Source organism: Chaetodon auriga, chromosome 5 (assembly GCF_051107435.1).
Source record: "Chaetodon auriga isolate fChaAug3 chromosome 5, fChaAug3.hap1, whole genome shotgun sequence".
NCBI lineage: Eukaryota > Metazoa > Chordata > Actinopteri > Chaetodontiformes > Chaetodontidae > Chaetodon > Chaetodon auriga.
The window spans coordinates 19,531,275-19,557,474 of NC_135078.1; the positions used below are offsets into that span (position 1 = coordinate 19,531,275).

The 26,200-nt window shown below is 41.8% G+C and overlaps 1 protein-coding gene across 3 annotated transcripts in view; it reads left to right on the top strand.

Annotated features, from left to right (window-relative positions):
• The window catches only part of ntrk2a (neurotrophic tyrosine kinase, receptor, type 2a), an 80,467-nt gene that overhangs the window by 22,527 nt on the left and 31,740 nt on the right, over positions 1 to 26,200 (top strand). The window contains exon 14 of one of the 3 annotated variants that reach the window (XM_076731394.1): positions 14,926 to 15,111. The exons of the other annotated variants lie outside the window; for them this stretch is intronic. Within the exon in view, the coding sequence (XP_076587509.1) occupies positions 14,926 to 14,972 (47 nt within the window). The 3' untranslated portion in view covers positions 14,973 to 15,111. Of the gene's footprint in view, positions 1 to 14,925; positions 15,112 to 26,200 lie in introns of those variants that run through there. 3 annotated transcript variants of the gene reach the window in all.

Genomic DNA, 26,200 nt, shown 5'->3' on the forward strand with positions numbered 1-26,200 from the left:
AGATGCTGCAGGTTCAGGAAGTCATATGGAAATTAAGATGTATTTTGTAAGAAAATGTAAAATGAAAACCTTGAGATTTGGACCCTTGGAAACAGAAAGAGCGATAGCAGGCTGGCTTGAAATGGGAATGGTGGAAGCCCAATAGTTTCCACAAAATGACACATAACGACCAAACTGTAGGCAGAGTCCTCGAAGAGGAGACAGATCAGACAGTGCAGGCAGAGAGGGAAGGACGTAGCAGCATGTGTCTGTAGTTCATGCCCTCGAAGCACCTGTAGGGAGGGAAGCATCAACACGCACCTGAGTTCTGATGCAGGAGGAAGACGGAAATGTCAAGACAGGAAGAAAAGGAGTGGTTGAAAGCGAAACAGTAAATGTGAAGTGGAGAAGGCGAGAGACACACGGAGAGGAAGGGAGAGCGAATGCTAAAATTGACATTTGACAAGAAGCGAGATTGAGAGAAAAAGAGAGAAAGGCGGCCAAGAAGCGAGAGACTGAGATTGAAAGAAAGCACAGAGGAGGAAAAGATGGAGAGAGAAGACCCCGCAGCTAGAAAGCAAAGCTGAAAGAGAGCAAGTCAAAGAGGGAAAGAAAAACTGAGGGAAAGAGAGATGGAAGGAGAAAATCCTCTCCTGTCCACTTATCAATGATTCATCATTAGTGCAGGTTTCAGTTTTCTCCTTGTTTGGTGGAGTTACTCACCTCCATCTCTCTCCCTCTCTGTCTCTCTCACACGCACACACAGTTCCTCTCTGTTGATCGATCAATATGACACCTTCAAGGTCAGCAGAGCTCTATTCTAGGCCCGAGGCACTACTGAGCATGCTCAGCGTACCCACCACCACCACCACCACCACCTCCTCCTCCTCCTCCTCTCCTTCTTCTTCCTCTCCCTGCAGAAAAAAGCAGCGTTGGCCTCCAGCTCTTGAGGTTTTTGACAAATGCCGTTCACCCACTAAACTTTTGCAAAGGAAGCAAAAACTGAATGAGCTGAGCCACAAAGCGAAGAGGCTGAAAAAAGTTATCTATGATTCTGCATTTAGACTCGGGCCGAGTATCGAGCCTCAATGCTTTGAGAGCACTCACTGAAGTGAGTCAGTGCCAGTGCTAGCAGCTGAGCACAGTGGTGCTTTGAGCTAAATGTTAAAATTAGCATGCTAACATGCTCACAGTGATAAAATCAGCATGTTGCTGCTGAGCAGGTGTATGTTTAACGTCTTAGTTTAATGTGTTAGCACGCTAACACTTGCATATTAGCAACAAACACAAAGTTTAGCGCTGAGGAGTATAAATGTCATTAGCTTTGAAGGTATTTGGAAATGAAAAGTCAGTGAAAACAGTGTTAAAAATAATCTTCTGGGAACCATGAATGTGCCAAGTTTCATGGCAATTTATGTCAACATATATATATTTTTCAAAAGACGGATGTCAGTGTCATGGTGGTCAGAGGAAAAGTCAGGCGAACACCAGAGTCAACAGGATACATCATCTGGGGACCATGAATGTCTCAACATTTCATGTCATCCATCAATTCGATGTTGACTCTAAATAAGTGAAACATTTGGCCTGTTGGTGGCGCTATAGGATACGTCACAGGATCACCAATGTCAGTAGGATTAATCTTCTGGGGAATGATCAAAGTCCAAAATTTAACAGCAATCCATCTTATGATTATTGATATTCCAAAACTCCACCCAGCCTGAGTTTTGATCAACATCTTGAACGTATTCCAGAGTGTGTGTGTGTGTGTGTGTGTGTGTGTGTGTATGTGTGTGTGCGTGCGGGGGGCCTCATGTCTTTTTTTTACCTATAAAAAATAAGAAGGGTGCGTTAAGCACTGTGAGTCACTGAAGCGTTGCATTGAAACTACAGATACTCCAACTGCTGCACAATTTCATGCACCACAATGGCAGATTTAATAAAAAGAAAGACAGTTTCATCTGACTGTTAGTCCTGACCAACTTTAAATTTGACATTTCACAACAAATATAAGGTGGGAGGATCAAGTGAACTGCACCCAAACACAATAATAATTATATTAAAGAAGAAGAATAATGTAAAGAAGTTTCTTAGACTTGATGTTCTGCATTGAACCACACGTGTCCTTAAAGGAAACTAGAGCTAATTTAAAGATTACTATATCATAACTGATAGAACTGATGGCTGAAGCTACAGAAATAGAATCAATAGTCTCTGTAGTGATCAATACTTCTTTCATATTCTCATTTTTAAATAAATACATAAATAAAAATCCAATGAATAAGGAGAGCTACACCCTGTGAACCCTGTGCTTTGCCTCTGGCTCACTCCATGCTGGAATAGGCGCGAGTTCCACGTGACCCCCGGGTATCGAACACGAATGGATGGATAGAAAACCAGGCCCTGACTCCGGTGCTGTTTATTATTCCTCTAGATCACGATTTCAGCGAGCAGTTTGTTTGCTCTCAACAGTTAGCACAGAGCGCTGGAGGAAGAAAAGACTAAATGCCTATGGCAGATCCTGAGGGCAGCGATTGTTTGAAGTGCTCTGAAAATGGAAACTGCTCTTTTCCAAAATGAAACGTTGCCTGAAGACCTTGTCTGTGCACTTGCTTGACTGCAGCTTGTCTTTTTGTACACATTTTACTTCATAAGTCATTGTTTTTTAGTGCTTTTTCACAATGATGTCTGCTGTGTAGTGTACTTGTCTTGAGCTGGACATTAAATTAAATTCAGGTTTTGATTTCATCACTTAAGTCAAAAAACATATATTAAAACCTCGCTGCATTTGTTGCTGCTAAAGATTTGTTTACCACAAACTGTCTCAAAGGCACTTTTTGTTGCAGCAAAACTCTCTTAAATATTTTTTTTCTTTACCATCGGTGGTTCTTTGAATTGTTACAATTGTGCAAAAACTTGGAAAATATATTTAATAGGCACCATAGAAATGGTTTAGACAGTGTGTTTAAGGCTAAATAGGCTTTGCTGTAAACACGTGTCATTTCAAGCACTGTGCTCTAATCGCTCGGACTGAAAGCCTTCTTACACCTGAGTGGACAAACACACCTTTTACTGCGCTATCCCTGGTCTCTGCTTCAGGTCATCAAACCGCAAAAACAGTAGAAAATGGTTTCTGAATGAAGTTGAACCTATTTGAAACAGTTATCTTTAATCATCAACCAAACTGCTCCCCGTGATTATGTTTTCTATTACCGTTAAAAGGATGGGAAGCACCCACATGTGAAAGCAGACAGACGCAACAATCCTCAGCTTCAACGGTCTGTTTTGAAACGGGGAAGTGTCTGTAGTCAGAGTCAGAGACCGTGAACAAAGTGACCACCAGTTGGCGTCTCTCTCATCTTTATCTATATCATTTCCAGCCTTGTATCGGCCAGCCTGACCTTTACAAACGGTCCGAACAGTGAGAAATGGGATGGCTGGAAGTGGGAGTGAACTGGACATTATGTGTGTGTACAGTGTGTGCAGGGCACAGATGAAATGATCACAGAGCGGCTGAATTTGAATTTGTTTTCCATTTTCAAATACAAAGGCTTTTTAAATCGGATTATTCTCCACTTCAAAAAGGAAGCACTTCGAAATGTTCAGTGTGACCTCAATTAATTGACGACCCCCCCCCCCCCCATGCACAGCAGACAGCATAAATGGACTTTCATACAAGGAAACCAGGGCATCATGAAGCTTAGTCAGCACATGAATCTACATATTTATCTACATATTTTGGACATTAAAGACACCAAAGTCTGGGACGTGAGGTATTCTGGCGGCAGCTGTGGTTTATTAATGGAAATCATTTCCCTTTAATGGTCTTTTCAGATGGCTGTAGCGTAGATTCGACTAGAAAGAATACTTTGACTGTCATGTAATCGCTACATAAACGTGATTTGCCACAAAAAGCAGAGCTGGTATTTAATTGTTGGAAAGTATTTTATATGGCTGTTGCCCAAGTGTATCCTGATATCCTCTTGGCAGCACAGTTAATGTCGTCGGTGCCACTGTTTCCTCTAAACACCAATGAAGTCAGCGATCCACCACACCAAGAAAGCATCCCGGTAATTCAATTTTCTGAGAAAAACAAACGTGTTCTGCCAGTGTTTACATGGATGCCAGCGGTTTTATCATAACAAACATTCCATCGAACAAAAGCAGGCAGCCAGTGCCTTGTGCTGGATATGCACATGAGGCCTTCAGCGACTTTTCTGTTCGCTGTAACGGTGGTATAAAGAGACAAAACACACTCTGCGATTTCCTTCATGTGTTGCGCACAATACTGAATAAAATACTGGGGTGAGGCTTATGCCGTGTGAAAGTAATTGAGTTGTATTTGTCAGAGGGGGAAAAAAGTTGATTTGGCCTTGGCCATGAAGTCCTGAGTGTGGTTAAATTAACAGGAATAACAGATGTTTTTTTAAATTGTATTCCCTTGAAATGCATTTGGAATATTTCAGAGCCAAATGATCCGGTCTGCCTTGGAGTTTGACAGCACTTCATCAAATTTGAATCTGGTTTTGAATCCCTTATTTTCTCCTCAGAGCATAAATAACCAAAGTTAAAAGTGACTAAAAGATTTGCGTGAGAGTTTTTGTTGCTGAGAAGGCAGAAAAACTGCACTTTTGAGTGGCAGCGTATTTTTTTTTTTTTTTTTTTTTTTTTGTCACAACCAACCTGAAAATGAGATTAGCAGCAGCAGTTGTGACATGTTGATTAAATTTATCCGACACATTCGCTGGGAACATCTTATTCAGATAATTAGGATCTTACAACATTCGTATGTTAGGAGAGTTTCCAATAGCTAAAACTGACATGAAGCAGCAACTGACGACATTGACGCTGATTAGCCACAGCTGATGCAATTTGCAGCTGTAGAAGTTTGTCATGTAAATCAGAGGAGGAGATAAATTACAGATGAAGTCTTCTTACATCAGTGTTTTACGTCCAAATGCAGCGGTGGGAGAAGTACTCAGATCTTTTACTTGAGAGGTATTACCACAATGTAAAAACACTCTTTATGTGAGTAAAAGCTCAAAAATTAGTACCATCAAAATGTACAAGTAGGTAAAGTGCCTTCATTTCAGAGTAATATTGTGTTATTGTAATTATTTATGGTTACAATGTTTTAATGTTGTAGCTGGTAAAAGTGAGGGTAATATTAGCTTTATTAGATACTGTGGCTCTGGGCAGCTTACTATAATATATTGTGATATTGAGGCAGGATTTGGACCCAGTAGCAGACAGGGGACAAGGGTAAAATAGGAATCTATTGAATGGATTATGAAGGGAGACTTCAGGAATGCAGGAAGCTCGTAGCTGGGAAGTCCTGGGAATGGCGGATGAGGCACTGAGGTGAGAGCAGCTCAGGGATACGCTGGAGCGCTCAGAGCTCAGGTGGTGTGAGTACAGCGTTGAGGGCACGTGGTGGTGGAGGCACATATGAAACTAGGTGGTGATGGTTGTGGACTAGAGGCTCGAGGCGGGTGGAGAACTCACTGAGCATAAAGAAAAAGCCACAAGAGATCAAGTAGTGGTTATCGACACGAGAGAAACAAAGACTAAATATAGACTTCTACTCGCAGGTAGCTCTAGTAAACAACCAACTCTACCACTAGGCAGCAGAAACAATCTGGCAACGAGTCCTCTGCAGTCCAGCCTTTATGCTGTGCTTGATTACCACGAGTCCCAGCTGTGTTGGAGCCCCAAAGCCACCTGGAGAACCACAGGAAACACACAGGAACCAAGCCCCACACCTCTCCACAGCACACAGGAACACAGCAGAATTTCCAAACCACCACAGTATATGTTATATATTTGGACTACATTTTGTAAACTAGAGCTGTAAAATAAATGTAGCGCAGCAAATGGAAAATATTAGAAACAGCACATAGAAATATTCAGTTAAAGTACAAATACTGCAAAATTATACAGTACTTGAGTGAATGTGCTTAGTTACTTTCTTAGTCACTTGGTATTAAAGTCAAAACTGAGTTGTCCTTTCGTACTGAAGACATGAGACCACTCAGTCGTGTGAGTCTACACCTCTGGTATTTGTGTGCGAAGCCATTTACACTGCGTACACGTGTACGTCATGTCACTGTGATTCTTTTTCCTCAGACAGTATGACAGCGTGTTGTTGTTCAAGGTCCCGCTGATCGCTCAGTAAATGTCACTGCTGCCAGAGTGTGTCGATGTGGCATCAACATGCCTTTTTCTTGGCAGTACAGTGAGCGTCTGTATGATAGGCTCTATGTTAATGAGGCTTTAGCTATCGATCAACACCTCGTCCAGCTGCACTCCAGCGGCCAAGAGGCACAAACAGAAGTCTCCAGCTTTCCTGAATATGCATGAGAGTTGGCAAAGACGCATGCCAATATCATTTACTCTGTCTGACTGCTTTTGCGTTGTGTATATTTGTGCGTCTGTGCAGCATTTTCTGCACAGCAAGGGAGGAGAAAAAAAGAGGGGGAGGGGGAGAGAGCGGCACTACTGAGCGATCGGGAACAGCACTATAACAGATAGAGGTTTTATTGATTGATCAATTGATCGTTTGCTGTCCAGACTGAGCCAGAATGCCTCTGTCTTCTTGGCCGTGCCTTCCCATCACTGCCTAATGCTAAGTTCAGCAGCTCTGCTCTGCTCTGCAGTGTGTGTGTGTGTGTGTGTGTGTGTGTGTGTGTGTGTGTGTATATGAGAGAGAGAGAGAGAGAGAGAGAGAGAGAGAGAGAGAGAGAGAGAGAGAGGAATAGGGAAGGGAATAAAAACAAAAACTGAAGAGGGAGAAAATGTGAGAAATGGAGAGAAAGCCAGTAATCCTGTCTGTATGTAAATGTGCGAGTGCCTGAGAGGCAGACTGTCAGTCAGAGTTTTTGTTTCTCCTCATACAGACGTTCATGTTCATACCTGCATAATGTCTCCCAGAGTCTTTTCAGAAAAAAAAAACAAATCTCCTTTAAACTACAGTAGATGTGCTTGAAGCTCCAGAGACTCATGAAACCAGTTAGATTTATTAGTCTCTTAAAGTCCAGTCAATACTCTCAACCAAACCAGTAGCAGCACAAAGAGAGAGAGAAAAAAAACAAGTGACGTCTGTCCTCAGAACACGCTGAACACCCTGACGTCGCTCCAGACAGGCGACATGAGAACAAAAGGCTTCGCGCGTGTTGAATAACAGCACATTTCAGCAGGTGTAGCATCGACCAAATTTAGTTTTTTTGGCCATAATCCGCCAATTTCAAAGATGATTGTGGACTTAATGTTTGATAAAGGTGATAAATATCAGCAACAATAATTACAGAATTAGTCCAAGTGCTGTTAAATTAGAACATGATTCAGTACTCAAAATAACAGAAAGTCAACCGATCTCACAAAGTCTGTCGAAATAATAATGGATACTTGCAAGAAGCTATACTGAATATTTACCAGAGTGTGTTTGTTCATTTGCACACCTGTTGTTAATTAAGCCATGATATATTAAAGATCTCATGAATTGTTAATGAAGCATCTGAGAGGCAGCATTATAAGGTCTTTTTATCATGTTCGATGTCTCTTCACTATCCACAACAAAGGACGTTATTGGCAATTGTTCATTTCCTCATTGATCAGGACGGCGTCACATTTTAAAGCACTGGGCACCCGTTTAGCATCATTTTTCAACGTGCAGCGTTCCGCACAGAAGTTAGCTATAGTAAATATGTGAAGTCAACTTAGCAACGTCTGGTTAGATTCTCAAAACAGCCTGCCGAGAACAATAATAAACACGTGGTAAATGCTGTGAAACGGTCACTCTGTAACTACTTGGTAAGGTTTAGAAAAAGAGGAACGTTTGGCTTAAAATAACTATGTTAGTTATTTATGTTACTTAGGCACATGAAGTGGCATCAATTACTTCACTTGGATAAGAAATCAACCTTTACTTTTGGGTTCACACTGGACACAAACCCTAGTCTGCTGGGTGAAAGTCCTGCATTTCTCCCATTCGAGCATCCCACCCTCTGACAAATGCAGACTTTTCTCGCTCCTTAAACTCCGTCAATAGATGTGTTGTGAGCGAGAACAGCCTGTCTACAGATCGGACTACCCTGCACACTGAAAAAAGGTGAACCCAGTGCCTAAAGGGGGCAGTGTGTAGGACTCAGGGGATGGAATATATTTGTTTTCATTAATGTGTAATCACGTTTTCATTTTTGCTATCGTAGAAGGAGCTCCTTATCTCCAGAGATGGAGCAGGTCCCCTTGTACAGAGTCTGCCATGCTTCTACAGTAGCCCAGGATGGACAAACCAAACACTGGCTCTAGAGAGCGCCATGTTTTTTTTGTGTTTTTAGTGGCTGCTATAGGGGAGGGTGAGGCGAGCCACTAAATCCTACACATTGGACCTTTAAAACATGACGTCAACGGGTCCTGACCAAGCGTATTTGCACATAACCTCCATGAGTTTTCATGAGCAGAAAGGATTCATATGTGAAATTCATGACACAACTGGAAGATAGTGGATGCATGACTGTGCTCGAGTCAGAGGGTCTGTGTGTGAAGGATTCAGAGAAAGAGCAACAAATGAATGTGACAGATAGTCAAGGAGAGTGTGAAAAGTAGTCAGTTTGTGTCTGCGCGTGTCTGCCAGAGAGGAGATGAAGTATGGAAACAGCCTGTCAGTCAGAGTCCTGATTGTTTCTCCCTGTGCGCTGGCTTATGTTCAGCCCTGTGCTGTGTGTGTTGATGTTCAGAAACAAGCAAAGCGTCCTGATACCACAGCACATACAGCCCGGCGCGTCAGCAGCCTCAGCGAGCAGCCAGTTGGATTTATTACTGTGTTCCTTAAAATCTACTCCATGGGCCGGTGCCAAGATCTACCGTTTTGCTGAGCTGTCCATGGGTGTCTTCGCTGACATAAGACAACTGAAGAAAAATACTCACAAGCAGGCCAGGAGCAGTCTGCATGCACAGAACAACAAATGTCTGTCCGGAGAAACTGCTGATTAAACAGACAGATGGTGCTCAGAATACAGTCAAAACAATGAGGGAAGTATCTGCTTGCGTATGTACGTACGAGTAATCTTTATCGCTCAGTTTGTCTGAAAAACACATTTCAGCGGGGGCTGTAGCACAAACTTTGTGAATGAGTTGGACCGAGGACAGATTTATGCAAATTAGGACTACAACTAGTAATTCATTATCAATCAATCTGTCCATCGCTTTTTCGATTTGTTGATATTTCAATTGCTTGCTTTGTCCCAACAACAGTCCAAAATCCAAAGATATTTAGAAAACAAGCAAATATTCACTGCTGTGATAGTGAAACATGAGATTTTTTTCATTTTTATATAAACAACTTAATGAATATTAACCAACTTAAAAAGAAAAGATGCATATAAACACTGATTAATTATGAAAATCGTTTCCTATTAATCTTCTCAGCTGACATATCATTTCAGCTCTAATGCAAATGAACAGTACAAAACGCATTGATTTTTTCAAAGAAACAAAAGACGGCATGACGCAACCAGGCAGCAGCTGATAAACTGTGTGATTCTGGTGCAGTAAAGATAAAGAATAAAAACAATGAAAACTACGTATAATAAAAAACGCTCAAATTAAAGTGATAAAAGAGGGACAGACACAAGACAGACAACCAAGTTTTGAGGAGTGATTTAAATGCAGGTAGTGACATCGCTAACCTCAGTTGTTCAGGAAATTAGTCCCACAGCTGCGGAGTCCTTTTCTAAGGAGGCTGGGGGAGCACTTCAGGGGATCCTGAGGAGCACAGGTGGTGGCCAGCCTCATCAAGCTCGAGTAAATCTATGATGTAGGTAGGAGCAAGGTCGTGTAGGGCTTTAAAAGTAATTAGTAGAAGTTTAAAATCACTTCTGTACCTTACAGGTAGCCAGTGTAGCGCTGCCAAAGGTGGGAGCGGTGTGGTCGGGCCTCATTGGGTCAGAAGTCTGGCAGCCGAGTGAAAAGATGTTAAATCATTTTTATGTCATTTCATTTTTTAAGTGATGAAAGGTTGTTCGGCGTTGCATGTTGGCACTTCCCCGTGTAAGGAAAGCTTACAGCTTCGATGAAGAGTCTGTCGTGGTTTGTTGCGCATGGAGCTGTTTTTATGAAGTGGGAGACAAATAGCGAGTCCATGTGAGGGACGGAGATAGAAAGCGTGTGCGTGTGCTGAGTGTGTCGTCGTCAGAGGGCCTGTAGCGTGACACGGTTGACTTCCGTTGCCCGTTGCATGCTGTTGCCATGGCAACCTGCGTCATCGCCAACCTCCGCCGCTCCAAATCTAAATCATTATCGCTCGCCGAGTCTGGGAGGGGAGTGAATCACTACCTTCAGACGCAGGCATGAAGTGACACCTGGGACCGAGTAAAGTCAGCAGTCGACACAGAGATGTGAGCAGACACAAGACGTCAAGTCGTAAAGCCCCGATTCATTACTGCAGCACGCCGCCTCGAGCCCGAGACATCTTTTGCTCCATTTACTGGCTTTGTTTATGAAGTGAGTCATAGGATGGAAGACATTTTCACCTCTCCTACAGGGACTGACAGTGATTGGCAGCCAGACATGACACTGATATGGATTTTTCAGGTTGGAAATGTAACTTTAAATCTGGGCTGTGCTGCTTTGAGATACTGAGCATCAAAAAGCCGACACATCGGCTGCCAAAATGTATTTCTTTTGAAATATTTAAGAGCAAGTCAAACAACTGACAGCTGCTGGTGTAAACAATATAACAGGTGCTGGTCTATAAATAGAAGTATGAGGCAAAAAAACCATCTGCACACTGTGACCAATGCTACTGTACATTTGATTTTATGTAATATCTCACACAAGATTTACACAACTGATGAACAACACACCACATTAACACACCAGCAAGTATTAAGGCACCGACGTGTGTTTTGTGTTGGCTCAGTCTGCTGAATTCAGTCTTTTGTTGCTCCTGTCCCAACTTGTTTGAAACGTGTTGCTGCATCAAATTCAGAATAAGCAGATATTTACAAAAATCAATGAAGCTATTGAATGAATTAAATAAATAGATCTATATTCCTATAGTCTAAAGTATTTCTGCAGTGGAGAAGTTGGGCCTTGACCCACTTCTGGCTTTGCTAAATGCCTAAACCATCATATGGAAACCTTCTGCGATACTAATAAAACGCTGTGATGTTACATTCCTCTGCTGCGTCCCTGCCTTGTTAATCCATTAAACTGCACAAAGGCACATGGACACAAGTATCCAGCTCAATCACTGTATGTTAGAGACAAACTAGAGCCAAGTCAGGCGGCGAGGAATCTCAAGAACCTGGAGATTTCGTCTTTGTGGTAGTAAAGTGGGTGTTAGTGACAAATTTGTGGTTTTCTTTTTGGTCCTCTGCAAATCTCTCAATTTTCCAGAAAACAGAAATGGAATACTCAGCTGAAGAGGGAAAGCAGGTTGTTGCTGTTGGCTGGCCTCACCCCGTCTTCTATCATAAAGTGTCAGCTGCCTGGAAAGGTTTTCTCCTTTACATTCCCGTCCTGACAGACGTCTCAGCCATTACCCGCCCGGCCTTACTTTATTTCTGCTGCACAAGCTCCCCAATTACACATCCTTCTTCCTCAAACCTGAGGCTGTAGTGGGGATATTGTTTTTCGGACGGGACGTAACAAGCATGTTTAGTTAGTGTATGATTAAACACAGTCCGGGTGTATCCCTCAGTATTGCATGTTTATTCATTAGTGCTGTTTTTCAGTTTCAGGAAGCAGTCAGATGCTAATAGACGATGAGTATCACCAGCATCCCAGACTCTCCTAAGCCCTGGTCCTCATTAGTTTTTGGATAAGCGCTGCTGTGTAACTCCTGCAGCTCCTACACTAATTATCTGAGTCCAGTTTAAGGACTTTATCCCCGACCCGTGCAGAATCACATCCATGTATTACATCCACACCTCACAATTTACTTGTAGTCTTAAATCAGTGCACATGCAGTTTACACTCCCTTTATGATTTACCATAAACATGCTGATAATCTTAACCGTGCTTTTGTTGTAAAGCACAGATATTCTCTAAAGCAAGCTTTGTTCAAAACGTTGGCATTAGGGCAGATAACAATTATTTTTACTGCCGTTTAATGTGCAGAGTATTTTCTCTCTTAATCAGCTCAGGCCCAGAATGTCTTCAAATACCTTATTTTTGTCCATCCAACCCCAATTCCCAAAAGACATTCAGTTTAAAATGATCTAAAACAGAGAAAAGCATAAGATGGGATGGGATTTTTGACATATAATTGACCGAAATGCAGTATTATTTGACAATGAACACAATGTTTTGCAGAACTGTCCGTTCTTGTCTGATGATGGGCTTTTAACATCCAGTATTTTGCTTTTTACAAAATACAACTGGTATTATCATTTTTTAAAGGAGAAAAACACGTGACTTGCTACTCTTCTCTCCTCTTCACCACTCTCAACATTTCTGACCTCGTGATCCACAAAAAAACAAAACAAAAGCTCCTTCTTCTCCGCCCCGCCAGAACCACACAAAGTGCATTTCTCATTGAACTATATGGAGTTTAAAAGCATTTCTATTGAGCAACAAACCTCAGGATTTTTAAACAATTACAGAAAAGTGGAGTGTAGCTTTGGACTTCTTCAGCTCTTTCTTGTTCAACTTTTCTTTCTCGTGAAGGTCACGCCAAGAAAATTGCGTCCACTGTCAAACAAAAGCTCAATAGCTGCACGAGTTGGAATACGTTCCCTCTGAAACACAGAGGGAGATACAAGGCCAAACATGTTGTCCAAATGATTACAAGTAAAATTTCTATTATGTATTTGATATTGAGGAGAAATGAACAGAACTGAGACAATGAGGACATAAAGTTGGACGAAATTCCATTAAAAATTGTCTATTCGAGGTCTTGCAAGATTCACGTCTCTCTCTTGCAGCAGTTTTCTCTGTTTTTTGGATGACAGTCCTCACTTTCTCTCAGATATTTGGAATGCATTTGAACCTTAATGCCACATCCAGCAGAGAGGGTTTATTTGGCTGGCTCAGCCTCAGTCGTAAACCGACTGCTCGGTAACGTACACATAATCCTGCTACACAGATAAGGCTGTTATGTTCGGCTGGCGCGGCGCTGACATGCCAGGTGTCCGTATCAGCCTGTAATTTTACAAAGACACATGCAGCTGATTATCTTTTGTGGATCATATATGTGTGTCTTTGCACGAAAGTTGAAACAGTTGGGTGTGTTACACAGCCCATTGTGCCGTCTGGTATGAGGTAGCAATTTAAGTAGGTATGAGTGTGTCCATTGATTGGGGCGCAATGGGAAGGTTGAAGGCTGTAAAGTGAAGTTCAGGTGTGTGTGCGATCAATGAGTTCATTGTTCATGTTTTAGTAAAAGGTCACGTCACCCCTACTGTGCGTACATTTTTTTTTTTTTTAACAAATAAGCAGCTGCTGTGGATCTGTAGAAAATAACAGAGTGACTGTGACCTTTGCTGCACAATTGATAAATAAACACACTCGACATTATCACACACAGAGGTGGTGGAGTGTGTGCAGCAGTTAAATTACTGGATTTATCGGCGTACAGTAAGGTATTGGAGAGGATTGGAGGATGCTAGTCAGTCACACTTTCTGATATTTTTATATGTTCGGCTGCTTTTTTATCTTTTATCAATTTCCTGGTATGGATTTTCTCATCTCGCTCTCCACCAGAAAGCAAATAAGCGTATCTCAACAACTTGAGGATGAATGGAATTTAATAGAGGCGTTCACGGTCCCCAGAGGATGAATCCATCTGACTTTGATGATCCTCTGACTCTTCATCTCGCGCCTCCAGCATCAACATTCGACTTTGTCCACTACTTCATGACCTTAAACTCATGACTTCACTAAATACACTCCCATGAGCCTCAGCTGCACTTTCTGTTCTGTGCTAATTGGCAAATGTTGGCTAAACCTTCGGCTCGTTGAGGATATTATCAGAACGACTTCTACATAATATTAAAATGTAGGCGAATCACAGTTTGAGAGGTGCCTGTCAACTTAATCTCTATTAAATGAACTGTCCGACCCAGGAGTCACTCAGCAGGCACCGTCACCGTGGCAATAATTAATTCCAAGAGGGGACACAGCTGATTGGCCGATTAGACGCTTCTCCGATCTCTGTGGTGTTTACCAACCGCTTTATTAACTGGTGCTTATGCTGTGGAGGAAGATGGATTCAGTTTAGCGTCGGCTTTCCAGAAATCCCCCCTCGGTTTCTTCACAAAGGGCGTTCTCTGGTTTCATTTGTGATTTCTCATGTTGCTGCCACTCTGCTTGATTAATTAGGTTAATCCGTCGATGAGGGGCGGTTCGGTCAGTTGTTGAGTGCCTGCTTTTTTTCCTGCATCTCTTGGGATACCTGAGTGTAGGTTTGTGCATTCGGAGTATAAAGGTGCACCAGTCTCACCACCAACACAGCTCTGCATTCAAAGATAGGTCATTGCATTGCTGCTGTTTGTATTTAGCCAGGATCTTCTGAGCCTGTATGTCTAGAATTATAAATACCATAACGTCGGGCTAATTTACTAAACCTCTTTGTTCTAATACTCATTTTTTAACTCAGAAAAGTCTTTACTCACCGTACTTATAGCTATATTAAGGGTGGAAAAACAATACAAGGATATTAAAATATAGTTCATTTGAAAGATTAAAACAAAACCTCCAAATAGCCTTGTGTTCTTTCTCCATCCAGCTGTTCAACATTACAAAAACATCTTCTATAACAAATACTGGCACAAAGCTCTGCTTCACAGACACTACCAGCAACTACACCTGTCTTGTAAATGTCGTATTATTATTATTATTATTATTATTATTATTATTATTATTATTATTATTTTGCAGTTGTGTTGTTTTCTTTTGTTGCAGTTTTGTTTTTGTTATTGTTTATGTTTTTGTGTTTCCCTTCAGGCTGTGCATTGTTTCAGAACATCCCAGTGGAGGTGGTCTCACGCTAACGGAGACGGACACACAAGAGACTAAAAAGAAAGAGAGAAAGATTGCTTGTGTGTGTGTGTGTGTGTGTGTGTGTGTGTGTGTGTGTGTGTGTTTGGCGGGATAAGAAAGTCAAAATGGAAAATGGGGGAAGATAAAGGCAATGGGCGTTCACATATTCAACCAACAAAACAAAAAAAAACACCCTGTATAAAAAATGAAGGGAGTGGGCCCTGCAGGGGGTTACACACACACACACACACACACACGCACACACACACACACACACAGTCAGGTGTATGTTGTCCATTACGAACCTCTAAAGTTAGAAGAACCAGGTAGAGCTGAGGGATGCAGCAGCCTGATCAACCAATCAGAGAGAGCCTTCAGAGACACATAAAAGCCTCCCATTGGATGAATTATTCAGATCAGAGGGACAGAGACAGCCATTAACCCACATCCTCCCCAAATACACACATGGCTCCCGGCTCCACACACACACACACACACACACACACACACACACACACACACACACACACACACACACACACACACAAAACTGCAGATTAAGGCACCTTGCCTACTGACTTTGTATGTTACCATTTAGCCTCTTGGTGCTGACCAGCTCACTTTAATGTTTGTACACCACACAAGCCTTTTTCATACATGCACGCACACACACGCACAATCCTTACTTGGTAAACAATGCTGCATTCAAGGTCTTGTTTAAACTCAGACCATCTTCCCTGTTTAGACCGTGTATAATAACACTAAATCTTGGTCATCCTGATGAACTGCACCGAGCAGAACAGCTTGAAGAAGTTTTGAGGCTCATTAAATGGAGTAACCAATACTACTCTGCGGACTTGGGAAGACAAAGTGGCTTTGAAGAAAAAAAAGTGATTTTATTTGACTTTGGCAGCAGCTTTATGTTAGTGTAGCCTGCGCTGCTGCAAGTCAGAGTTAGAACAAGTAAGAAAAGTGATCAGAGTGCATGAGAGAAAATGGCTTCACTTCCAGTTGCCTCGCTCTTGTGTGCAAAAAATGCTAAAACGGATAAATGCGTGATGAGCTGGGCAGGTTGTTGAAAGTCTTTTATTACAGACTGTTAACACCAGGAGTGGCAGCGCACACTATCTGACGCTTTTGGAGGCACTGTGCTCTCAAACTGCAGCGTAACTGTCAAATTAGTTTTGCAGGTATTCACCACACCTGTCAAAACATCCAGCACATCCGTCACAAAACAGATTTCCTTTCCCCTGCCAGCAGCTCTGTTATAGTGGAAAATTAGTGGCTCTATAAATCAAAGGATGCTGGCGGGGGGGGGGGGGGGGGGGGGGGGGGGGTCAAAATATTTTTACAGTGCAAGATGTTTAAGATGTTACATACCTTGTCTGAGGCTCATTAGGGAACAAACACCCTGTCAGTATCCAATACTCACACACTCAAGCTCATAAATTGAGGTCTCTGTTAAATTAATCATCAGTTGCTTTTCACCCATCTTTCCGCTCTGAAAGACAGATGCAGTCATCCACGCACATCTGTCTATAATAGTGCACATGCACACACTGTCACACAGTCAAAACACACACCCAGGAGCATTTATACTGCATACAGAGAACATTATTACTTTGGCCTGAACTGGACTTTTATACTCAACTCAGTCTCCTCAATGTGTCCATGTTGCTCACACATTGACATGAACCGATATAATGCTGTGCACCTCAGTTACATTATGGAGGCAGATAAATGCTTATATTCACAAATGCACACATAAATTAATAATTATAGGCACCTGTCAAGTGCTTAAGTGCATGACATATGCACAGCACGTCCACATGTACTGTAAGCTGCATGTAGTCCACCATATGTGCACATGTCAATTCAGAATGTGGGATGACCCTCTCGCTCTCTCTCACACACACGCACACACACACGCACACGCGTGCACACACACACACACACACACACACACACACACACACACACACACACTTAGAGAGATGCAGGACTGACTGAGATTGAGGTCAGGGCAGATGTATGGGGAATATTTGATTAAGAGAGCTACAGGGTTAAAAAAAATAATGCTTTCACTGGTGTGGGAGAAGATTTTTTTTTTTTTTTTAAGTGAATCACAGTTACAACCTTTTTTTTTATCCCCGACCCAAGAAAGGCAAACTGATCAGAAAAATTTAATGTGAAGAAAAAAATCTTGTGTGTTCATACGGCTGATGTTTTTAAATCACATTATCATAGGAGGGTGCACTTGAGTAGCCTCTGCATCCCTTAATAAGGAAAAAAGGGGCGTTCGTTGACCGTGCTGTGGTATGTTCGCTCTTCAAACTGCACTTAGCATTTATACTTTACATATACTTTAGCTTAAGGGTTCATTTCTTTACTGTTGGCGTGATTTTTAAAGTGCCTGTAAACTGCTTCTGCTATCATGATGAGGTTTTGTTTTTTTTTTCCCAGGGAAATGATAAATTACTGTACGGATATGCTATAATGCTACCAGAAGCTTTCTGGAGCCTTTGCAGAATGAGATTTACTATGAGAATTAGGGAAGGTTGAATTTTCACATTTGGTTTAGATTGTAAGGTTAGGTCCATACAAACAGTCAAAATGCTCATAATTAGAGGAAAAACCTCATTATAGTCCCTTTGGGGCTTAGAAAGAGAGAAAAAATTATCAATCTGCCAAAGTGCTAATTAGGCGTCAGAAACCAAATAACATCAAAAACCCATCAGATTGAAGAATGTTTAGAAAATCAAAATACAAACACAATGAGGCAAAAATCAATTTAAACAACCCTGAACAATTAATGCAATAAATTAAGCAATTAATGATAAAAGTCAAAGTGAGCGGAGGGGGCTGACGGGGGGAGTGTGGGTGTGTTTTTGCATCAGTATGTGTGTGTTTGTAAGACAGACAGACTCAGAAAGAAAGACTATTTTGTATTATGGAGGGAAATCTTTTCAGTCTGTATCGGAAATATTCAAAAACTGTAGCTTCATCAGCAACATGAATGTAAGAAATATTTCTTTTGCTACAAGTGTGAACTTGCATTTAAACTAAAGCTGTGTGTTTTGTTATTTTACATCAAAATATAGTGCATATATTACAACCTGATCATTTACAGTGAGTTTTCTAAGGAATGTATTCATTACTACTACTACATGTTTACTGCAAAGTGGAGATTTATCAACCACTGGTCAGCCACATCAGTAGAGGAGGTACTTGGATAAAAGCAGCTACCAAATGTAACATGGCCAGTATTTAAACTTTACGGATGAAAGTGAACATTCAGAGGCCTAAATGACGGGCTTATAACAAATGGAAGGTAGAAAAATGACCTCCGGTGTGTTCACAAATTAAAAATGGACATTTCGTGAAATAAACTTCGGTTTTTAGACAGATTAAACACACAAGATGTTAATTACAGGTGCTGGTAGGTGGCTTTGTTAGCGTCAGGCTAGCTGTTTGCCCCTGCTTCCAGTCTTTGTGCTAAGCTAAGCTAACTAGCTGACTGGTTGTTGCTTTGCAGTCATGAAAGTGGTTTCTCATCTCACTCTCCACCAGACAGGAAAATGTTAAACTTTTCCTTTAAAGAAAGGAACAAAAAACAAGCTTTGGGCTGATTCACATTCCAGGATTAGCTCCACTGGGAGCTACTTGAGAGATATTTGGTCCATTTTTTAAGCTAAATTTGGTCAAGTATTTCAACAAGCCGAGTATTTCAGGCAGGAGTGCAATGCCGTTCAGAAGCTGTAAGTTACTAACTCTTACAGTTCCTATTATAAACAGAATGCTAGGTTCATTTTAGGGTTAAATTCCTTAGATCTTTTGCACATAATTGTACATATCTTATGTTTGACCATTGTAAATTGCATAATTTAGATTTTCGTGGAAATGTTTTGAAGATGATTTAGCGAAAACGTGAAAAAATGCTAACACTGGGGAATATGGTGGAGCAGCAAAACAGGTATTGAACTGGAGGTGAATGTTATTTTATGTTTTATCTTAATTTTATTTGTCCTTTTTATTTCCTTTGTACATCCTGATGCATAATATTATTGTTTTATAACTGTATAACTGTTGTCAAGTGCCTGTTTTACCTTCATATGCTTGTGACAGACATCGCCATACCGCTTTTTCACGTGTCTCCCATCAGCAATGGTCAGTCTGCTGACTGCAGCTCAGTCCCCACAGCCTCAATTTAAAGAATCAAGACATTTAAGTAATTGCACAAAGACAACCTTTATGCTTCTCCACCGCCAGGATACACTTATTATAAGTTATGGCACATTCAGCATAAACACAAAGCTGAAAAAAAAGAACAGAAAAAAATAGCTGCATTTGGAGTGACAAGGACTTTTTGGCCACGATCCTCCTCCATAAACTGTGTATTTTAACATTAAAGCTGCATTCAAGAGGCTGTTCTGTATAATTGCTTAAAAGGCTCATTTGAAAAAGATATTTCCTTCTTCAGAAGACAGGCAGGGTTTTTTTTTTTTTTTCAATAAAAGAAATCATTTATTGGTGTCCCTCGTGTGCAAATGTGTCTTTTTCATCTGAAAGTTCAAGAGCTTTCAGGTGTGCGTCTGTGTGTCAGAGCATATTTTGTACCGAGTGTTCCTTTATTGATCAGTACAAAACGCTCAGTCAGATACAATAAATGAGACCAAATATATACGTGGCCATTCTGGCTTTGAAATCAAAGCCACATCCAAATCCTTTTTCATTGTACTTCCTCTGTTCTGCAAATCATCTTTTCCCTCTGTGTCTCTTTGACCGTCCACCTCGTAACTGTGGGCAGCAATAATGTTTCATCATCAAGGCTCTTCCTCTTTTACTGCGTGATGGTGAGGATTTTCAACACTTGAGGAGTGTCGCTGTCAGTGACGAGCTCACGCTGTCCCGGTCTAATTACACTACAAATCCTTTTTTCTTTTATACACATGGAATTTAGGAGTTTCATATAGTGGGATGGCTCGGACACTAAGTATTGATGGGTTTATGGCAGGCCTGGAGACGAAGTATTCAGATCCTCAAATAAAAGAAACAACGTCACACTGCAAAAAGTGTTTATAGCTGTTCTGAACTCGAAGATGAAAAGTCGGGGATCACAGAGAGGGGCGAGGTGTGACATGATGTTTAATATATGAGGAAAGCATTTTTCAGACAGTCTCTCCTGGAAGGTATCCAGGTGCCATTTGTTCTCATGAAAAGTGAAGCTGACCGAGTGCTGCGTGATGTGGGCATGAATGTCAGATTCTTGACTGCACCAAGTTACAGTGGTGGAAGGTAACTAAGAACATCTGTTAAAGCACCGTACTGAACTTCACTTTTCCATTTAATGCCACTGTGTACTTCTGCTCCACTACTCCACCTGACAACTACAGTTACTATTTAATATTAAGAAAAAACATATAATAAGCTTGTGAAATCAAGCACATTGTTTAAGCTTAAACCTGTGGATCCCAACGTTTTTGCTTTGTGACCTTCTGCAGAAAAAGGCAGCGTGTCATGTTTCAGATGCGCTGTCAGCAGTTTCACCAAAGAGACATTTCCCCTCTGAACTTCTCAGCCTGCATCCAGCCAACCACCTCCCTGTGGCTTAAACGCTTTAAACAAAATGCAGTGTCTCATTGACTTAAACAAACATTTGTTCTGAACATAATTAGGAATGCAAATTAGTTCTATCTAAGATCTAAACTATGTCAGCCCATAGCTGCCAGTAGTTCCTCATAGGATGCTGATGGGTCCAAACATCTGTGGTTACTGCCACGAGAGAGTAAGTTCAACCCTGGAAAGGTGGATTCTCATTTCACATGATCTCACGAATCCAGCTGCCTCAAAAGGTAAATGTTTTGCAGAAAAACTAAGAATATTGAGATATAAGTTTATGTATTATTTCCAGTTCATTGAAGATTTATTAACAGTGTCAGGCTGAAGTTTGTTCTGAAAAACAAGAGCTCAGCTCAAGAGCTGAGACGTGGCTCTGCTTTTCTTCTCATTTGGGAACTTAGTTGGTAATTTTCCTGCTATGATGGTCAGACATCACAGACTCAGAAACACAACAACAGTCATTTCTCTCACTTCAGTTTCTCTCACTGTCACTTCTCTCCCTGCTTCTTCATTTTCACATCTCTGAATCTCTGACCACCTCGCTCTGCTTTAAGTAGGAGGCACTGGTCTTCCAGTGTGTCATATGAGAAGGTGAATGTGGGTTGAATATTAAAAATGGAAAAGATCAGACTGAGGGGGGCTACGAGGAAGAAAAAGAGAGAGGACCATGTGGGGGGGAAAAAAACATAATGATGACGAAAGAAAGCGGGGTGGTAGACACACGCATGGAGATGAGAAAGGTGATACACGACGCGAGACGGGCACAGGGAGAGGAGGAAATGTCTATTTTTACCGGTGGCTGGTACAGAGAAAAGGGGAATGTGATAGGCCTCTGCATTAGGCCAAAGAGCAGGAGGAGGATTTTTGGCTTGTACAGGCAGATTCATGGACATTTACCTGCAGTGTAAAGGAAATTCTACCCATCTACCACATCCATCCCACGATTTCCCTGTCCTTTCTTCTTTGTTAGCTCTTTGCCTTCTTTCAGTGCATCATATTATCTATTCTGTCTCTGTATTTCCATTGACTCTCTTTTGAATAGTTTGCCGTTTCATGTCAAATGTTTCTTTGCACGTTGGGAGGAGAGCCAGTCGCTAGCTTTACAGCTCTCGTACCGCTAAGTTGAAGGTTGTTGTGATTGTTTCAGCTGTTGACGGAGACTTTGAATATGGTAACATGCAGATAGCAAAAGAGGAGAAGATGCCGACTGAAATACTGAAACAGTCAGCCAATGGCAGGCTTATACCAACAGCCTACTTACTGTGAGTCAGACTATATGTCTGTCTGTATATATCTTTGGGTTTTTGGTCAAACAAAACAAGACATTTTCAAATGTCATCTTGGGCTCTGAGAGGTTGTGATTTCACCATTTTTTATATTCAGATGTGCAGAGACTTGTTTTTTCTATGTTTTGATCACTAAATAAGCAATAATCAGAGTTGAAGTTGGTCTACATCCTGATTGGTGCATGTACATGTGCGACATCACCCTTTGCCAGCTGATCCTGCTTCATATCAAACCAGCGCGAAGAACTCATAAAGAAATATCACGTGAAATAACCAAAACTGTAGGACCCCGTCGCTAAGAAAGAGGTTGATTAGCGATTGCATTTCTCCTCTTTCCCTGTGTGTTTAGCCACTCTGCCGCTCCTCTCTACTCTCTAAACTTCCCTCTTCTTCCACTGTCTCACCTCCTCTGTCTCTCTTTGTCCCCACACCCCTCCGTCCCTCTTCCTCCTGGATCGATAGATTACTTCCTGTGTTCAGCAGGTTGACAGCACAGTTTAGAGACCACAGGGTTCATGTTACCAGTCATCTGTGAGTGTGTGTGTGTGTGTGTGTGTGTGTGTGTGTGTGTGTGCTTGTTCGCACTGTGATAGGCTTAAGGGGTCACTGAGACCTTTGGGGTCAACAGTGGCAGTAGTCCTGTCTTGGCTTGAAGCCTGAGTGACTGCTCTGATTGCTGGCTGCTTGGATAAAACATTGACGTGTGCAGAATTAGATGGTTTACAGGTTTACGGAGTCAGGTATTAGTCATCAAATGGTGAAATAATTTCATGACAGCCAAAGTTTTGCATTTATGCCTGTGACACTGTCAACAGTATCTCAAAAGCATCCAGTTCAGCTCACCGTTCACAGTATTCAGCCAGCAGCAAGAGCCAATATGGCTGCGGTAAAGGTACCAACACCACCTAAAGAGACCAAACAAGAGCCGAACACCTGCCTGTTCAATCTGTTGTTTTATCAACTTGTACCTGATATGTAGGTTGTTCGTCACCGCCTCTGATGCGTGTCTGAACCCCATTTTTCAACCAGCACTCTGACATCACTGACTACCAACAATAAAGTAATCTCAAATCATGAAATCCAACATGATCTGCTAACAACTGTTCTCGCTGTTCCTCTCTGGGCATAAGACTACCACGCTGTTTTAACAGACTGACTGACAGGCCCTGATGTCCTTAAATCCCATAAAAGCCTCTCTACATCCATCGCCCAGGGCAGCATGCAGCGGTAAATGGCTTCAGTTTGTCTGAGGTGTGCCCAGAGAGCCTAAACGAGATCAATACAGTCACTCACAGTCATTGTTTTAACTCGGCTCCTGCCATAAAACTCCTGCTCCGCTCCAGATCCCAAACCCTCAGGCTCCCACAGCAACACTGGTTTCAAAGCATCAACTTAAAAAGCTGAAAAATGGACTTTCCACGTGGAAATATTCATACCTGTGCAACGTTGTATGTGACTCACAATCACTCATGTGTTCCTGCAGCTCAACCATCGCCAGTTTTCCTTTAAATGACTGTAAAATCTCTGAACTTGTGCAGAATGTGTCAGGTTTGCTTAATTATAGTTGACTGAATTGCCAGCACCCAAATCCTCCTGCTGGCAAAGTAGCAGAACAAGTATCAGCTGCATGTCTCGTCTATAAGTTAGAAACATTACAGCAACAAGATGGGTGTCCAAAAACTGAATTTCTATTATCCCCTTGACATTAAAAGTGAAGAGATTTTCCTACTTTCTCGACAAGGCTGTATAACTACTGTATGTAGAAGAAATACATCTGCTCAGTTTCTCCAAGCGTTTAATTCCCAGCACTCAACATAAACCTCTAATGAAGCAGGCCATGTAGAATAGAGGTTATGAATTTAACAATGTCATTATTCATGAACTGTGCTCTGTGTATTGTATGGCGGTTTTGTCCAGCCTCCTTAGACAGAAACAGCTGTTCAACCAGACACGGGGCCATTTGTCGTGGTACACAAACCTGATCAAGAATCACACCTGCAGGAGTCCTTGAATGGCTTGTTGAAATGGTTCAAGTGGACCAGTGATAAGTATTTTCATGGCTTCATGCAACTTTCGTGCAAATTTCTCAGTTTTGGTCATCCTTCTTACCGGTGAGAATAACATCGTACCCACCAAATACAGATCTGGGAACAGGGCAACATCACTATAGGTGTGTTAAAACTGAATTAACACTGAATTAAACAGCTTTGAACGTCTATTTCCTTGCCCTGTTGGGTTCTGGTGCAGCCATGTCATGAACATGCCGTGTTCAAATCTTAATAACTTGTACTTTGGTTAATACAGTGCTGTCACAACTAATGCAGATTTTGTTACTCTGAGAGGCAGCTGCATTCACGAGATGACACAAGATGACACAGACTCCATCTTGAAAGGCTTCAAGTTATGTATGTCCGTCAAGACCACAGTCGTTTTGGACCAATCGATGTCCTTTGCGGTACTACTGACAGCTGGTTTAGATGTGATAATGGGGAGAGAAGCAAATCTTCTGAAAATAACAATGGCGGCTCCTAAAGAGATTAGCGTAGATGCTGCTATAGCATTAGTTACGTCAGAACTGGAGAGTATTTCTTCATTGAAAGTGGAGCAAAGGAAGCACTGACGATGTTTTCCATCTTCTCCCAACTGGCTTCAGAAAGAGTTTCTCTCTCCTACAACATGGTTTGCTGATCTGATTGGTTGAAGTCAGCCCATGATGGACGACAATAGACAGATGGTTTATCCAATCACCTGCCAAGTATTTTTTTAAAAGTGCCTGTCCTTTCCCAAACAGTTTCCATGGATGACTTCCCAGATGGATCTGAGTAGCAAACCATCTGGCACGTCAGGTTACAAATGATGGCAAAGCTTAGCAAACAAAGCACAAATGTAATTAACTGGGATGTTTCTTTACCTTTCTTTCCATCAAAATCCCCATTCATACCACTGCACTGACGTCTCAGCGCCATTACCTGTTATTAAAAAGACAAACTGACTGAAACAATGACATAATTGCTGTTTTTAGTGCTGATCCTCCTGCCACCCGCCCCTCAGTCATGACCTGAACTTTGAAGGCAAGGCAGTGTATTTTATTGACTGTTAACCCAGCTTCTCTCCACCAGACTGCAAGGAGCTTCAGTCTCCACCAGTTTAAACATTGGTTCCATGTCTATTAACAGTGTTGGGTCGTGACCTGACCCCACTTATACCTTCACCTCTCCCGTCTCTCTCTCTCTTCCTCCCTCCACCTCCCAGCTCTACATCTTTTCATCCCTTTTACCAAGTCACTCCCCATGGACTCTCTGCCACCTCTCTTTCTCACACACACACACACACACACACACACAGAATCTTGTGCTCAGCTTAACGGTATTTCTAACGATCTGACCCCTGGACCTCTCTGTGTTAATGATCTTCAGCTCCTCCCAACACAAACACACACACATACTGACAGACAATAACCTGAGCTCGTCATGTTTGTTCCTCCCCTTTGTTACGGTGAGATAAACTCAGAGCGGTAAACATCACAAGGAATTTGAAAACCCGAAACCAACAGCTTCATTTCTTGAGTGCAGAATTTCTCCAGTGAGACAAATTTGGAAACCACGTCCTCTTTGAAGAGCTCGTTGTGTAGGACGGCAAAACGGCCGCCTCCCGTTTGGTAACGCTGATACAGATCTCAGTTTGAGGGGAAATGAAAAGCTTCCTGCATGAATACAGTAAATAAAATGCACGACCCTGACAGGATTTACGATTAGCAGCAGCTGTCGACCAGTAGCCATGACAACCACATGATCAGATCAAAATATTTCTAAATACTTTCTAAGTACTTTCTGTCCTTTGGAGGTTTGAATGCAGTCAAGGCCAAAAATCAATTCATGTGATTCCATTGATCTTCAACCTTTCAATCAAGGAAGATTTGACTGATGGTCACTACGCATTCTGCTGCCCACTGCCACCAATACAGCTACGACTATCACTTCTTCCACTACTACTACGAATATAATAACAATAAGAAGAAGAAGGTTTTGTTAAAACCCTCTCAGGTTGACGTGGTTTTCCAAAGGCAGAAATGACCTGTAATGTGTAGAAAGCAAGGCACAGTTATGAGTTTTATCAAAAAAAGTGTAAACAGCTTTTGGTCCAAAGAGTACAGAATATTTTTCAGTTCACTCCAAAACCTGTTTGGGATTCATCGTTTGCTCCCCTTTTATCACCCCTTAGGGTCCATTTATTTATTGAAAGCGATACATCATCATACAAGTCTGATCCCGGACACAGAGAGATGCTACTGGAAGACATTACAGCCCGACACACACACACACATTCAGACCACA